Source organism: Phyllostomus discolor, chromosome 13 (genome assembly GCF_004126475.2).
Source record: "Phyllostomus discolor isolate MPI-MPIP mPhyDis1 chromosome 13, mPhyDis1.pri.v3, whole genome shotgun sequence".
In the NCBI taxonomy this organism is placed as follows: Eukaryota; Metazoa; Chordata; class Mammalia; order Chiroptera; family Phyllostomidae; genus Phyllostomus; species Phyllostomus discolor.
In genome coordinates, this window is record NC_040915.2 from 46,932,038 (window position 1) to 46,947,276 (window position 15,239).

General features: G+C 55.5%; 1 protein-coding gene across 4 annotated transcripts in view; it reads left to right on the forward strand.

Moving 5' to 3' along the window:
* The first annotated feature begins 121 nt into the window (after nt 1–121).
* The window catches only part of TPCN1 (two pore segment channel 1), a 49,360-nt gene continuing 34,242 nt past the window's right edge, over nt 122–15,239 (forward strand). For 2 of the 4 annotated variants that reach the window (XR_004900387.1, XM_036013895.1), the window contains exons 1-2: nt 122–302; nt 3,005–3,241. Coding sequence is in view for 2 of the 4 variants with exons in the window: in XM_036013895.1 (XP_035869788.1) it covers nt 3,130–3,241 (112 nt within the window). In the remaining 2 variants the exon portion in view is untranslated. The remainder of the gene's footprint in view (nt 303–3,004; nt 3,242–15,239) is intronic. The other 2 variants (XR_004900388.1, XM_036013896.1) reach the window with 1 other exon arrangement.

Below are 15,239 nucleotides of genomic sequence, written 5' to 3' on the forward strand. Positions count from 1 at the left end.
CAGTGGGCGAGAACTGTGGAAGGACTTGAGACTGGGCCAATCAGAACTCACCATGGCAGCCAAACTAGCGAATAGGCCTCAGCTAAGGGGGAACGGGGCGGGGACAGAGGGGTGAGGGGACGGTAGGCGGTAGATGAGAGAGCTGGCGCAGCTGCCGTGGTGGCAGCGGCTGAAGTGGCGGCAGCAGCGGCAGTGGTGGTGGCTGCAACATCTTCAGGCTCGGGGTCTCGACGGCAGCGCCACCGGCAGACTGGGCTGCACGGTGCCGAGCCCGGCGCGCGGTCCGGGTTGCAGGGGCGCGTGTAAGAATTTAAGGGGTGCAAGGGATGGCCTGAGGAGAGGGCAGGGGTCAGGGGTCAAAGGGCATGGAGTAAGAGTAAGGGGTTGCCGCTAGCTACTGGAGTGTGGGCAGCGAGGGCAGGGCGGGCGCAGAGGGACTGCGAGGAAGTCACCGCGCGCTTCTCTCCCTCCAGTCCAGGCCGGGACTTTGCACCCTCTTTCCTCGTCCCCGTCTCTCTGGGGCGACCCCCCTCTCGGGGGCCCAGACCTGGCTCGGGTGCACGTGGAGTGCGGGAATCGCACTCCTCTCCGTACCCACCCCCCTCCTTCCTCACTTGCTCTCCGCCTTGGCGCCCTCAGGAGACTCCACTCGCGCCGGTCAGGCGGCTGGAGCAGACAGCGTGACGGCTCGCGGGGCCCTCCCCTGGGACCCGTCCCTAGGGGTGACCCGTCCCTTCTGTGCGCTCTCTAGAGCGAGCAGCACAGCCCGGCGCGCAAGGAGCGCTGGGCTGGGACCCCCCCGAGCTCTGCACTGTGTGCCCTTGGGCAGGTCCCTTCCCGCCCGGGACCTCACTGTCCCCGCCGAGGAAACATGGGCTGGAATGAATTCAGGCTGCAGAACTGGTTCTGGGAGGGGGAGCAGGATTAGGGTTACGCCGGAGGCCAGGGATCGGGCATTTCGGAATTCAGACTGCCTGGGTCGAAACCCGGGCTCCGCTGCTTCCCAGCCGTGCGCTTCCCAGAGGCAGGCGGGGCGAACGCCTCCCAGCCTCAGTTTCCTAATCTGCGAAGTGGGTGTTTCTCAACAGCAGCACCAGTAATATTTTGAGCCACTTCTCACTCTGTCGTGGTGGGTCTCCCCTGTGCCTTGTGGGGCGTTTAGCAGCAAACCTGGCCTCTACCTCCTAGCACCCCCGTCACCTCTGGGGAATGGTTACAATGGAAAATGCATCCACACAGTGCTAGTGTCCCCTGGGAAGGGGACAAGATCAACCCCAGATGAGAGCCGTGAGCTAAGACAAGGCATGCAAGGAAATAGTCATGTATTAAACAGTTAAAATAAAACCCACCAGCCTTTATGATTATAATGATAAAAATAGGAAACTTCTTGATGAGGGGGTGAGTCGATTCTCCCGCCTTCAAAACAAATACAGGAGAGAATGGCAAAATGTTTTTAATTGTCAAAACGGAGTGAAAGTTACTAGGAAGTTCATTTACATATTCTCTCTACTTTTGAGTATGTTTGGAAATCTCTGTGGTAAAAAAAAAAAAGTTCAACCAAAAAAAAAAAAACAAAAAACAACAACAACCACCACAAAATAAATAAAACCTAATTCTTAAGACAGCCAAATGGTAATGTCTCATTTGGGATTTCCTCTTCTGCCTCCCTGGTATTGAGATTTGAAAGCAAAAGAAATCCCCGGATCTGGAGGAAACATAAAAAATCTTACAGGAAGTTTGCCGTGCAGAGAGCTACAGGCTCAGCAGCAAGCAGACCAGTTCTCACTTGTAACTGCCTCGTTTTAAGAAGAGACACTGACGCCCAGGGACCTGCTTGGGATTATTCCGATGATTCGTGAAAGGAGTAAATTGCAGGGTTGCCCTTCCGCCAGTCAAGTGTGGAGGCACAGTTGATTGAGCCCAGAAAGCCTGGGCTTGAGGAAGGGACCTGCTGCTGGTTTCAAGTTCAAAGGTCTGCCATCAGATCTGCTGAGCGCTGGCTTTTCTCTGGGTCCTCCCCAGCGGAAATGGGAATGTGTATAAATAGGAACTCGGTACAGGCTCCTGCTGAGTGTTTCAAATCGGGGACTCGGGATGCGCGGCCTTTTGCTGGGTGACTGGAGAGCAGAGGATACTACGGGCCAGTGTCGGTGACCTGTGGCAGTAACTCTTTACAGGTCGTGGGAGCCGAGCGCAGCCCAAATCCCCAGCCTTGCACTGGGGGGAGTTGTAGCCTGGGGCTGGAGTCAGGTTGTGCAGCTCAAGGCTCGTCTTGCTTCCTGGAGGTTCTCGGGCAAGTTACCCAACCTCTCTGAGCTTAAAGTCTCCCCCTGTGTAACGGGAGGTACCATTCCTACCTATTATGACGTTTCAATCAGCTTTACTGAAAAATTGCAGGAGTCGTCCCTGGTACCTAGTAGGCACTCACTGAGTATTAATTACTATTGTTTTAATAGTTGGGTTTTTTTTTTCAGCTTTTAAAATCTTTATACAACTCACACAAACAGGTACAAAGAGGGGTGGAGATGGAACATATTAGTCCTAATCTCCATCTCCAGGCATTGCCATTCGCTTTAGTATTGGTTCTTGCAGAGTTTTCCCCGCACTTTTTCACGCTATTGTATACTGCAGTACTCCACCGTTTTAAAGGGGTGCATTTCAGTGGTTTTTAGTGTGTCCGCACGATTAAGCAACCATCACCGCTACCTAACTGCAGATGATTTTCATCAGTAGTGGTTGTATTTTAATGCTTGTCTTTTTTCGCCCTGGCTGATGTGGCTCAGTGGATTGAGCACTGGCTGTGAACCGAAGGGTCACCGGTTTGATTCCCAGTCAGGGCACATGCCTGGGTTGCGGGCCAGGTCCACAGTGGGGGCCACCTGAGAGGCAACCATACATTGATGTTTCTCCCCCCTTTTTGTCTCTTCTTCCCCTGTCTTAAATAACCTTACAAAAAAGAAAAACTAAAAAAAATTGTCTTTTTCTTTTTATCCCCAAATCCTAGAAGATGCCTCAGATGGAGGAGTTTCTGAGAAGCACCTGTAGGCCAGTGGCTTTGAATGGCAGCTTAAAGCAGAGACTATTTGCATCCCTGAACATCACATCCTGAGGCCCACAGGAGAGAAGACCATGGCCATGAATTTAGACGACGACGTTCCCCTCATCTTGACCTTGGACGAGGGTGGCAGTGGCCCACTGGCTCCCTCCAATGGCCTGGGCGAAGAGGAGCTGCCTAGCAGAAGTAAGACGGTGGGGTGGGCCGGGGCTGGGGGTTGGGGGGCAACCTCAGGGGGTAAGTAGTGGCCTTGGTGGTCTGAGAATAGACACGTGTACCCAAAAGCCCGACTCTGTGTTTGACCCCCAGGATCTGACACACACTTCTGGGAAACTGTAGGGTCCTAAAGCTGCACCCCCCAATCCTGCCCCTTCCAGCGGCCCTTGCCCCGCTCAGCGCCTCGCCCTGTCCCCCTTGCACCTGAGGCACCCTGGCCTTGCCCCTGGGTGCTGGGAGGGGGAGGCCTCCGTCACACCTGTTCCTTGGCGAGCTTCCCTGCCCCATTCCAGGTTAAAAAAAGAAAGAGATTTCAACACCGGCCTCCGTCTGTTCCAGCCAGAAGCTGCTGGCAGGAAGGCAGAGCTGCCTCTTCCCGCTGGGGCTCCATCCCTGCATTGCCCTGCACAGGGTGGAAGGGGGCAAACCGATGTCGTGATCCATTGATTGGAGGGTTTGGGGTTTTGCTTTGTCTTCCTCTGAACCACAGCCTAGCCCAAAGTGAACCCAAGAGAGGTGGTGAGCTGTAAATTTTTTAAAGTTTAAGTGTGTTTCTGGCAGAACAGGAGGCCTTAAAAAGCTTTCTGGTGCTTGTCCCAAAGCCATTTGCCTCATTTGCTCAGGCCTTGGGTCTAGGAGAGGCTTAAAATAACTTGCCTTTTACACAGGGTCCGAAGATGGCAGGGACTGGCACTTGAGGGTCCCTTAGCAAATAGGTGTTTCCCCCGCCAGCTGTGTGCCTGAGCCGGGATGGGGGGCATTGCTCTCCTCCAGGTCACAAGTGAAGACACTTGGGTCCAGGGAAAGACCAGCCAGGCCCTCCCGTCTCCCTTGTCCAGAGGGAATACAGTGGGGGCGCAGGGAGCTCCGCAGGCTCCCCCTGGAAGGGGTGGGGAGAGCGGTGTTCCTCTGGATGGGAGTCCGTGGGGGGCCTGGCTCCCTATGCAAGGGCCTCCTTGCTTTGGCCTGTTCACGCCGTCTGGGGTGGCAGACCTGGGTGGTCGAGGAAGGCGAGATGCCGGCCGGGGCTGAGGACGCAGTGACTGGTTTCAGGCTCACTTCTTAAATGCGCTAGAGCTTGCAAACGCAGTGGTATGCTCTTTTTCATCTGTTACCTTAACTAAGGTCCTTTTGCAGGGTAGGCAGTATTGTCCCTGCTTTATAGAGGAGGAAGCGATGAGTCAGAGAGGGTAAGCGACTTGCCTGATGTCACACAGCCAGCAAGTGGTAGAGCAGAGATTTGAACCCAGGACTGTCTGGCTCCCAAGTTCTCCCTCCCCCACTCTTCTGCTCCTCCTGCTTCTTTTCCTCCTTTTCTTCATATGCCCTTAATAAATGTGAGCACTGGCCTTTAGCATTTACATATATTTTCTCATCATATAGTCTGAAGATAGCTATTGTTATCTGCATTTATCTTAGCCTCAGAGAGGTTAAGTAACTTGTCTGAGGTCACACAGCTAGTAAGCAGCAAGCCTCCCCTGATCTTCCCTCTCATGCCACGGGGTTGGGGCTTGCGGAAGGGGTGTCATGAATGTGACGCAGTCTCAGTAGTGAGGGGGGGTTTCCGTCAATGGCCAACAAGGGAACGGACTGCAAGGGAGGGTGGTTGACAAGCTAAGGGCGTGGATCGTTCTGGAAAGAGGCTCAAGATTCTAAATTGGAATCCTGACCGTGGTGGTGTGTTCTACATTTCTCCTTTTCTGCGTGCCACTTTTAAGTCCTTCCAAGGTGTCAGAGCTGATGGCAGGGTGTCCAGCTCTCCTGTGGGATCGAAGTGCACAGAGCAGCCTGATCCTGTGTCAAGGTCGGGTTTTGGACAGAGCTCGATGAGTAGGAAATATTCCAAAAAGACAATAAAGCTAAGCTTGGATAGGTCTCCAAGGGGGGCCCTCCTTATCCTGGCAAAGTCGTTGGCTGATTTGGGTTTGTTTCTTGAGAAAAACAAAATAGCCCCAAATGGCGTGTCTCAGTTGGTTGAGCATTGTCCTACAAAGCGAAAGGTCGCCGGTTTGAGTCCCGGTCAGGGCACATGCCCGGGTTGTGGGCCAGTCCCTGGTTGGGGGCGTGCGAGCGGCAAACCAATCAATGTTTCTCCCATACTTTGATATTTCTCTCCCTCTCTCCTTCCCATCCCCTCTCTCTAAAAATAAATAAATAAAATCTTTAAAAAAAAAAAGAAAAACAAAATATAATGCCGCCCAGTGTGTTAGCACCTCAGTTTCCTCTCACCCTCTTACTGGGGTATTTGCTAAAACCTCGGAGAATGAGGGGGTGCAGTATGCACCAGGCCTGGCTGGGAAACGGCAGGGCCTGTCTGAGGAAGGAGAAGATTCCCGGGAGGCCTGCTGTCCCTGCATACAGGCCTTGGGCATTGCACGCTCGGATGTCGGCATTGCTCTTCCACCCAGCGTCCCCCTTCCTTGTCGTCCGAGCATTCCGTCTCAGACACAAATCCAGCCAGGCGATTCCCCCAGCCCGAAGCTCCCCAGCCCAAGCCTCCTGTCCCCTCCCGGATGAGGGCCCAGTTCCTTATGAGGCCTCGTGTGTGCCAGCCCTTCTGACCCGGCCCGTGGCATTCCCTGCCTCAGCCCACAGTGTCGCACTGCTTCTAGTTCCGGGAGCCCCCCCATGCTTTCTCACCCCTCTCCGCCTGGCTGGGGACTCAGGGCGGGATGCCCATCCCAGCCTCTCGTTTGCTCATGAGCTTCACTTCTGTCCTGGAAGTCCTGCCAGCGATCCCGTCTCTCTGACCCTTCCCCCCGCCACTGACAGGGCTAATGAGTGCCCCTTTCTGCTTTGGCATCTCGACTGGGCTTCCATTATTACAAGTAGCTCACTGTGTGGTAATTCCTGAGTTAGCCGTCCGACCACCTACTAGGCCTGAGTCCCATGCATCATGGTTATCACCCAGCTCGATGATGCATCCAACAGGCTGTGGTTAAAATGAACCTAGTCGGGTTTCTGCAGCCTTGTCGCTGGTGAGAGTGGCCGTTGTCTGAGGGTCCTAGTCAGAGGTGGGCAGTGTCCCCCTGTCTCTTCTCCGAACCGGTGGTTTGGGTCTCATTTCTCCCAGTGGAGCTGATCGTCCTAGAAGCCGCCCTCTGTGGCTGACGTAACTCTTGAGGTCGAACGGAGCTGGCAGGGTGCAGGCAGAAGCCTTTGGCAGCAGAGTGGGCGCTCCCTGGGCACCAGGCACTGGCAGCTAAGCCGGCTTTCTAAGGGCGTGAGCCTCGGTCCAGCCTGGCCTCCGCCGCGACCCGGCGGCTGTCACCAGCGCCTCTTCCTCTGGCTCTGCCCCGACGTGGTCCTTGTCTCGGCTTGGGCTGCCACAACAGAACAGCGCAGACTCAGGGTCTGAACAACAGAAAGTTGTTATCTCCCAGTTCTGGAGGCCGGAAGTCTAAGCTCGGGGGTCAGCAGGTACGTTTCCTTCTGGGGCCGCTCTCCCTGGCTTGCAGAGGGCCGCCCTCTCACCATTCCCTGACCTGTTCCTCTCTCGGTCTGTGTGCCTGTGTCTTCGTCTTCTCTCATGGGGACACCAGTCAGATGGGATGGGGCCCACCCATGTGACCTCATGGTGTCACCTTGGTTACTTCTGTAAAGGCCCTCTCTCCAAATACAGCCATATTCTGAGGTCCTGGGGGTTCGGGCTCCAACAGAGGAATCGTAGGAAGACGTGGTTCAGCCCATAACTCTCCTGCTCTTTGCCCGGATGCAGGTACCTGGGAATCTGGCTGTGCTGCCCATGACCCTTGATTCCGTCTAGGGATGACGTATGATGGGGCATTATCCCTGTGTGGAACTGGAGGGTTTGGGATTTTTTTTTTTCCTTCTGTGGGTAAGGATGGATTTTTTTCCAAGACTCAGGCATCTCTGGGCCATGAGGGTGGCTGCCGAAATGCTAATGAGTGACTCATAGGCAGAAAATGTCAGGTTGATAGAGGAGGCAGGTATGAGCAGAGGTATTTAAAGCTTGCAGTTAGGAATAACCTTGAACACAGTTCAGCGGGGCTGGCCTTCTGACAGTGCAGTTTAGAGACAGGCCGAGCTCTGGGCCTCAGGCCGTGGCCTGGGCCACCACTAGACACGGTCTGAATGTCGTGGGCAATAATACAAGGGGTTTTTCAAGGGAATACAGGTCACACTTAGCCTCTGCCTGCTCATTGCCTTTCAGTGCAACAGCTGCCTAAGATGGGCCTGTGTGTTATGCCCTCTCTGGGTGAAAAAGGGGCTGGGGGCCAGGGAGGTGGCAGAGTAGTCTCATGGGCCACGTTGGTGCTGGTAGTCCATGGTTGGCAGGTGACAAGCCATGCCCCGATAAGGTTTAAGGGGATGGAGCAGAAGAGGATCTCTCCCTCCTTCATCCCGACATCTACTATTGCCATTGGCTGTTCCCTGGAGCCCAGTGTGGTATCTAGCGGTGTGGAAGGTCATTGTCTCTTTGCAGGGGGGTCAACACGTGGTGCTCTGGCTCTCTTTCCAGAGTGTTCATGCAGCCAGAGCCCGTTGGCACCAGGCTCAGTTGAGGTGGGCCAGCGCTCTTGGCCTTAGGGCAGACGCAGCCAAGGTGAGCTGGAAAGAACAGTGGGTGCATATCCCAGGATGCTCAACCCCAGGTGGGCTCCGTCGCAGAAACCTGCAGCTCTTTCCCTGACCCACTGCCCCTAGTGTACTTGCCTGAGAGTGAAGCCAGAGAGACTTGCGTAGCTTTTGCGATTTGTGGTGTCTTGGGCAGTGGAGTGGTCAGGCCTGTGGGCTTTGGAGTCAAGTGCTGGGTCTCCCATCCTAGCTAAGTATGGGGCCTAGCTTCTCCAGGCCTCAGCCTCCTTGTCTGTACGCTCGGGTCAGAGAGCATCTCCCAAGGGGGCTGTCGGGGGCATTTAGTGAGCCCATGTGGGTGATGCCCACGTGAGTGCCCGACCGGTCACAAGCGTTTTCATCATGGCCAGAGACTCGGCTTGTTTGCAATATCACGGCACGCGAGCGGGGGTCCTGAACCCAGGCCAAGATCCGAGCCCCGTGCGCCTCGCTCCTGGCCCAGCAGGTGGCCCCCGCCAAGCCGGGAAGGGAGACAGCGCGGCAGCTGGAGACCAAACAGCAATTAGACTTTCGCGGCCTCCCAGGGAGCGTGGGCATTTGGCTCCGCCGGAGTCGTTCCCCCGGTTTTCTTAGGGCCTCGCCGAGGCAGAATGCCGGGTGTCACCGGGCCGGCGGAGGCACCAATTAAAATGAGCAAGCACCCGGCATGCTGGGTTCCAGCCTCATAAGCGAAACTTGAAGCCTTTCGCTTTCTCGGCCCTCTGCGTCTTCGTGGGGGATCCTGTCTGTTGCCTCGGGCCCCCCTGCCATGAGATGCCATCTCTGCCCTCCACATGCAGATAGCTGCCGCGTCAAAATGGCAGCAGCGACAGCTGGGTGCTGGCGGGAGCGCCCGCCGCACCGCTCTTTCCCCGTCGCCTTAGGGGGGTCTAAGCTCGCATTTGCTCTCAGAGCGCTTCATGAGCCAGAACACTCAACTTCTCGGCCTCCAAGCTGGGGAGGGAGCGTGGGAAGGCTCTGAAGGCACCCAGCAGCGTGCCACTGGTGGCTTCTGGTTGCAGCGCCCTCCCCGGGGCCGCCTCAGATTAGAGCTCAGTGGCCCAGGAAGGAAGCCCTTGCTCTTTAGAGGGGACACCAAGGGGCCGGGACTGCCCACCCCCATCCCACCTTCATGCTCGGGGAGCCCACAGGGCAGCTCCCCATTCTCCACCCTTTGCTGGGTGAATTCCCTGCTTTGGACATTTGCTGACTCCCTCCCTCCGGTCTGAGCTGAGGAAGGTCATGTATGCGAGACGAATAATGGCTCCCAGGTATTGAGCTCTCACCATGTGCCAGGCAGTGTCCACAGCACTTTTCCTGTGCCGGCTCTGTCACTGGGTCCTCTCCGCAGACCTGCGCACTTGGTGTGTGCATCACCCTCACCAGGTGAACAGGAAACTGAGGCTCTGAGGCCGGAGCTTACCCACGCTCGTGCAGCCAAGAACTGCCCGCACTCGCATCAAACCCGTGTCTTCTGGCTCCAATACTCAGGCTCTTAACCGGCATGCCGCACACTGGGAAGGAAGGCTCAGTGGCAGAAGCAGCATTTTAAGACGACTTTGCTTTTCCAAAAAAGCCAAGGTGTCCAAAAGAAAGCTGGTGTCCATCTTTATCTTCATTTTTTTTTTTTTAGTTAAACTGTTATTTTCTGCAAGGCATTTGTTCTGAATTGGAGTTCTGTGTGTAGACCTCCCTTTCAGATTGTAAAACTAGCAAAACCACTGGGGTTTCATTGTGTATGCCGTGTCGGATCATCCCCGAGAAACCGGAAGACGTGAATGAAAACAAAACAGAAACAAAAACACCGCAAAGGACGGCCACAGATTCACGCCGCCGTGACATCGACAGCTTTCTCCTCGAGATGCGCCCTCCCCCCGTCCCCCCAGCTCTTCACTGCACAGGCTTTTGGCTGAATTTTACATCATGGCGGTTGGAACCAGACAGTTTGGGCTGGAAATGGGAACTCACAGGAGTCAAGATCTGGGGATGGGAAAGGCAGGACAAAGGAGGACCAGCCTTGGATTTGAGCATGAGACTCACGAGGCCAGCTGAGGTTGCTGCAGAGGGCCCCTTCAGAGGTCACAGGTTCAAAGGTCAGGTTTGACCTTCCTGGGGTCCAAAGGCAGGTGGCCCCACACTGGGACTTGCCTGGAGAATGTTCTGCGACTGGATAACCAGCTTAGGTCACTGGTGCTTAGGTTGTCTTTTGCACTGGGGACCCCCTTTGCCTGTGTGCACCCTTTCTAGGGGCAGCTGCCACCTCGCTCTGGCCATTCTCGACCACGTGGGATCACAGGCTGATTGTTACCATGTTTTCCGATGTTTCCAGAGAAGTCAAATTCTGCAGTTTTAATCAGGAGTTCACTGATTTTTAGACGTTGGCGGCTAATTCATCATACTCGTCCAACACAGTCAGTGAGTCAGAGCTGGTCAGGGGGCTGCCCCTTCACGACCTCTGACGTAGAGCACACCCATCAGCCTTGGTTTTCCGTTCGAGCAAACTGTTTCAGAGTAAGGAAACGGCCTAACACCACGAATGAACCCTCCACGGCCTGGGAGGTGCCCTTTACCTGCGGGTGGAGGTGTTCAGTGGCAGTAGGACCTGGCGGAGGGCCTGTGCTCTCCGTCTCTAGGGCAGGGCAGGTGAGGGTGAGCGAACAGAACAGATGGGGCGTCTCCCACACACCCGCTTATCTTCCCTTTCTGTTGATTCTTTTCCTCCTTCGTTGTAGTTCCTGGGACTCCCTCCCCGCTGGAGGGCCCTTCCCCCCATTCTTTCATCTAACCTGCATTCTGTCCAGCTTGACCCACCACCATCTCATCTGTTCTCAGCCATCGGTCCAAGCCGGCTGGGACTTTTTTCAGTTTTGTCTTTGAGATGTGCAGTAAAGACTCAAGCAGTCGTTAGGAGCTTCTTTTGTTTTTATTGTTTGTTTATTTATTTTTAATATTTTGGGGGAGTCGTTAGGAGTTTAAAAAAAATAATACTTTAGTCACTAGTCCTTGTCTTCTAATGCTTCTTTTGCTCATCGCCTGCTTGTCAGCTGGAAAACTAACAGTGTTCCAACTGCCTGGCGCCTATTTCTTACGAACTGAGAACAGCTGCCATGGAGGAGGCTACGGGACATGGGGCCGACGTGGTCTGCAGGGCTGCGTGGTCCGGTGGGCAGTGAGACGAGCGAGCGTGTGACACGCTGCATTTGCGGTGTGTTTTATACTCATGGGAGGATCTAGAGGGGGGACAAGCGAGGACGGTCAGGGGAGGTGGAAGCCAGGGCAGGAGACGGAGTCAGTCTGCACGATTCAGGGACAGAGACGTGCCGGGAGGGTCTTTTGATCGTACTTGAGTGAGTGTCCCGAGTCTTTAAAGAAGAGATGAGTGGGCAGTGAGAGCCCGTCCCACAGCACAGCGCAGGGAAACGGGGGGTAGAGGCATCGGGGCGGGTGGGCAGGTGTTGGAGGGTGGGGAGGAGAGAGTGGATCCAGACCTTGGAAGGTACTTGGATTACACATTAAAAAAAAGAAATTGGATCTCTTTCTCAGTGCCCTTTAGCCAGAGACGCAAGGAGTAACGCCGCAGCGGTGTGTGCGGTTGGCCTTCGAGGCATGCATACTCCAGGGGTTCTGTTTTCCGTGGAAGACTCCGCTGTGTTCGGGGGGTCTCCTGGGGAAGGTTTGGTGGCTGCAGCCTGGACCTAGGGAGCTCACAAATGTCTGCCAGGAGAGCTCCTCGGGTCCCACCCCTGCTCCCTGGCCCGGCAGTGAACCCCGTAGCTGCAAACCAGGGTGTCCTTCCTGCCCCCTGGAGGCATTACTCGTTTTCCTCCGAGCCAGCCTCGTTGCTCTCCTACCGGAGGGGCAAGCCCCCAGCTGCAGTCTGAAGGGATGCGTGCTGTCGCGCTTATGTGGACGGCTCTTCCTCACAGCCTTGTGACGTAATGGGGTTTATCCCCATTTTTCAGATGTGCACTTGGAGGCGTGGGAAGGGAATGAATGAACGGCACAGGTGGACAGTGGGGCCATGGGGCCGCTTCATTCTGCCAGTGTGGGTGGTCTGCCGCATACCAGGGCCCCCCCCCCCCCCCGCAGGTGTGTGGCGCCCCCTAATCACAGAGCGCTGCCACCTCTGTTCTCAGGCCTCGAGCACAGGGAGCACTTCTCCGCCCGGGCTCTGGTGGTCTTGGAAGTTTCATTAGCCTCCACGTGTAGATAAGGAAACCATGAACTTAGTTAGACGTGCTCGCTTGGTGAGAGTCAGGCCAGGTTCTTGGATCAAGTGACAGATGAAGCCGTTGCAGTCCCCGTGCCCTGACCCACCTTCCCTGCCTGGCCCTGGACGCCTGGCCCTGGACGCCTGGCCGTGGCCACAGACTTTCCAGGCCATGGGACATTTCGCCCCAGTTACACTCCTGGCGCACCACCCTCCATTCTTCTGCCCCCATCCCCCCAGCAGTCGGAACCAGTAACCAAACACCTTAAAACTCGGGGCTGCTCCCATGGGCTCATGTGTTCAGTCATCCCACAATGCCCTTTACTTTCTCAGTTAAACCACGTTCACGCCCCAGCCTCCTGGGGGCTGCTCGTCTCTTGCTTCCGGTCTGTCCCCACTTCGACTGAAGACCTTTGTCCTCCTTTCCCCGGGCCTCCCCAACCCTCCTAACCGGTTGGTTGGGGTGGTGGCTGTGTTGCCACACCCCGTCCTGCTGTGAGTGCACGGTTTGGCTGCCCAGTCCCTGAGCTCCCTGGGCAGAGCCCTCGCGCCGCCCAGCACCTGCATGTGGTAGGTTTGATGGATGCCTTCTGTACAGAGTCGGTGTTCGCTTTGTGCCATGATGGATTCCCGAAGGCTGTGAGAAAATGGGCTTTTGGCGAAGTAGAAAATTTAAAATACGGGCAGGAGGACTGAGTTTGGCAAAGCATCCTTTCCCTGTGTGATGAATAGCCCTCAGCTCACCCAGTGTTGAGGTGGGTTTTGTGAGCCACGTTCCCTTCTGTCAGTGTTTGTGGATTTTTTAAAATGTATCGGTTGACTTTAGAGAGAGAGAGAGGGAGGGAGGAAGGGGGGGCGAGAGAGAGAAACATCAATTTGTTATTTCACTTATCTGTGCACTCATTGGTTGATTCTTGTATGTGCCCTGACCCGGGATCAAACCTGCAAGCTTCCCTTACCAGGACGATGCTCTGAACAACTGAGCCACCCGGCCAGGGCCCATCTGTGATGCGCATGCGAGGTGGCCAGGTGGGATGGGAAGGGAAGGCGTGATGCCCAAACTGATGCAGTGGCTGAGCAGGTGCTCCCGTTTGGGGTCCCGATATTTTATATAACTTTGCCCCTTTCCGGTAGTCTGAATTTTGCAAAGGTGGGGACCCTGTCTTTTTCTACGCACACCCTGTGCACTTAATAAATAGACGTCAAATAACGTAGCTAGGAGCGAGTCACCAGTTTTTAAAAACACCCGGGGTCCCAAGTGACTCTGTCAGGCAGAGCCCAACCTGCCCCTGGAACCATCTGGGATGACAAGGAGACTCACTGTCTCGTGATCGGGTCAGAAGTAGCCCGGGCGGGGCCCGTCCCTGCCTCCTCTAGGAGCAGCCTGCTTTCTGGTCTCTGCATTTATTTAGGGCTTTGCAGTTCCCCAGGAGCTCCAGCGTGCCCCACAACTGCTGTCCCAGCCCCGGGGGGGGGGGGGGGCTGATTCCCACCTTCCTCACATCTGAGCTCACCCCACCACCACCCGCCCTCGGCCGGCCGCCTTCCTATCTTGCTAATCTCCCTTTTTGTTAAGTTGGGTTTTTATTTTTTTTTCTTTTAGCTCTTGCTGAAAATCAGCTCGGGCAGAGCGACTGTGCTCCATGCCGGCTAATGGCTTGGAGCCGCTCCAAGCTGCCGGATGTGTTGGCTTTCACTCGTGGGTGGCCGACGACAAGTGTGATGTCTTCTGTCCGTGACTCTCCAGGGTCCCCTCTTCTTGCGGGCTCGGCTGTTCACACTTGGCTGGGCCGCCTTGTTGTCTGGAGTCGCAGCTTTGACTGCGCACCCTGCAGCCAGGCTGGTCGCTTGGGCAGGGCTCGGATTTTAACGGAACCAGAGCGCCCTCGGCCTCCAGGCACGCTGGCTCGTTGGGTCTCCTCCCATGTTGTTTTGTGCTGTTTCCGTTCGTTCGGATCAGACACTGTCTGTCCCAGGGCGTGTCAGGCTCACAGATGTGGGGGTGGGGTGGCTTGGGGGAATTCTCACGTTGTTAGAAGTGTGTGCGTGTGTCTGGGGCCTGAGTCTGTCTGCTGATACTCCACGGCATTCCAACACTCCTTCAGCCTCTTTGTCTGTTGCAAAGGATGGGGTTTCGTTTCCGGCATCACCTCCTGGTAGCTGTGCAAACCGTGAGGGAGGGGCTGCGCTTCAGTTTCCTCCGGAGTTTCAGTTTCTTCATCTGTAAAATGGGGATGAGAATTTTCCCAGTCAGGGTTGCCATAACGATTAAATGGGAGCCCTGTCCAGGCAGCTCAGTTGGTTAGAGGGTCGTTGGATCAACCAAGGTTGCGGGTTTGAATCCCGGCCAGGGCACATACAAGAATCAACCAATGTGAGTGCATAAATAAGTGGAACAACGAATCGATGTTTCTTGCTGTCCTTCCCTCTCTCCCACCCTCTTCCTCCCTCCCTTTCCCCCTCTTCCTCTCCCCCTCTCCCTCTCTCTCACTCCTTACCCCCCCCTCTCTAAAATCAATAAAGTTTTTTTAAATGGCTAAAGGGAAAATTGCATAGAACGGTTCATAGCACCAACTCCGTAAGTGGACATTCTAATAGTGGGAAGCGTCAGGGTCCCATTCTCACCGTGGCAGTACAGTTGCCTGCTCTTGAGCCCCTGGGGGGGTGACCTGAGGACTCTCTGCATTGAGGCCTTGAGCTCCCTCTCCCTTCTGTTAAACTCTCTGACTTCTCCAGGAACGTTAGCTGGAGTTTTGCATCTTCTTAAGGGTCTGATTGTGGCAAACAGGGGACCAATATGTTAACCTCCCTGACCGCCGTCCGGGTGCCCGCAGAGATAATTCAACTGCAGCAGCTCGGTCCTCTGCCCTCTCTTTAGGGCGGCTTCTTGGTTCCTCTTGTCTTTTTCTTTGTTTGTGCTGCCTCTTTGGGGCTGCCTCCCCGCCCCCCTTGGTGGAAAGGGAATCTGAGGACAAGGAAGAAGAAGCCGAGCCCAGTGCCTGGCCCCTGACCGCGCAGGCTGTCAGGCCCCCGTCAGCTCCTCCTCCGGGAGCGGCAGCCAGGCAAACCCAGGTCCCTGCAGAAGCGGCACACCTCGGCGGTGGCCACCGAGCTCTCTGCAGGGTGTAGACTTCCTCCCAGCTGTCACTCCCCCAAGGGCCTGTGCCTCCTTGTCGCTGC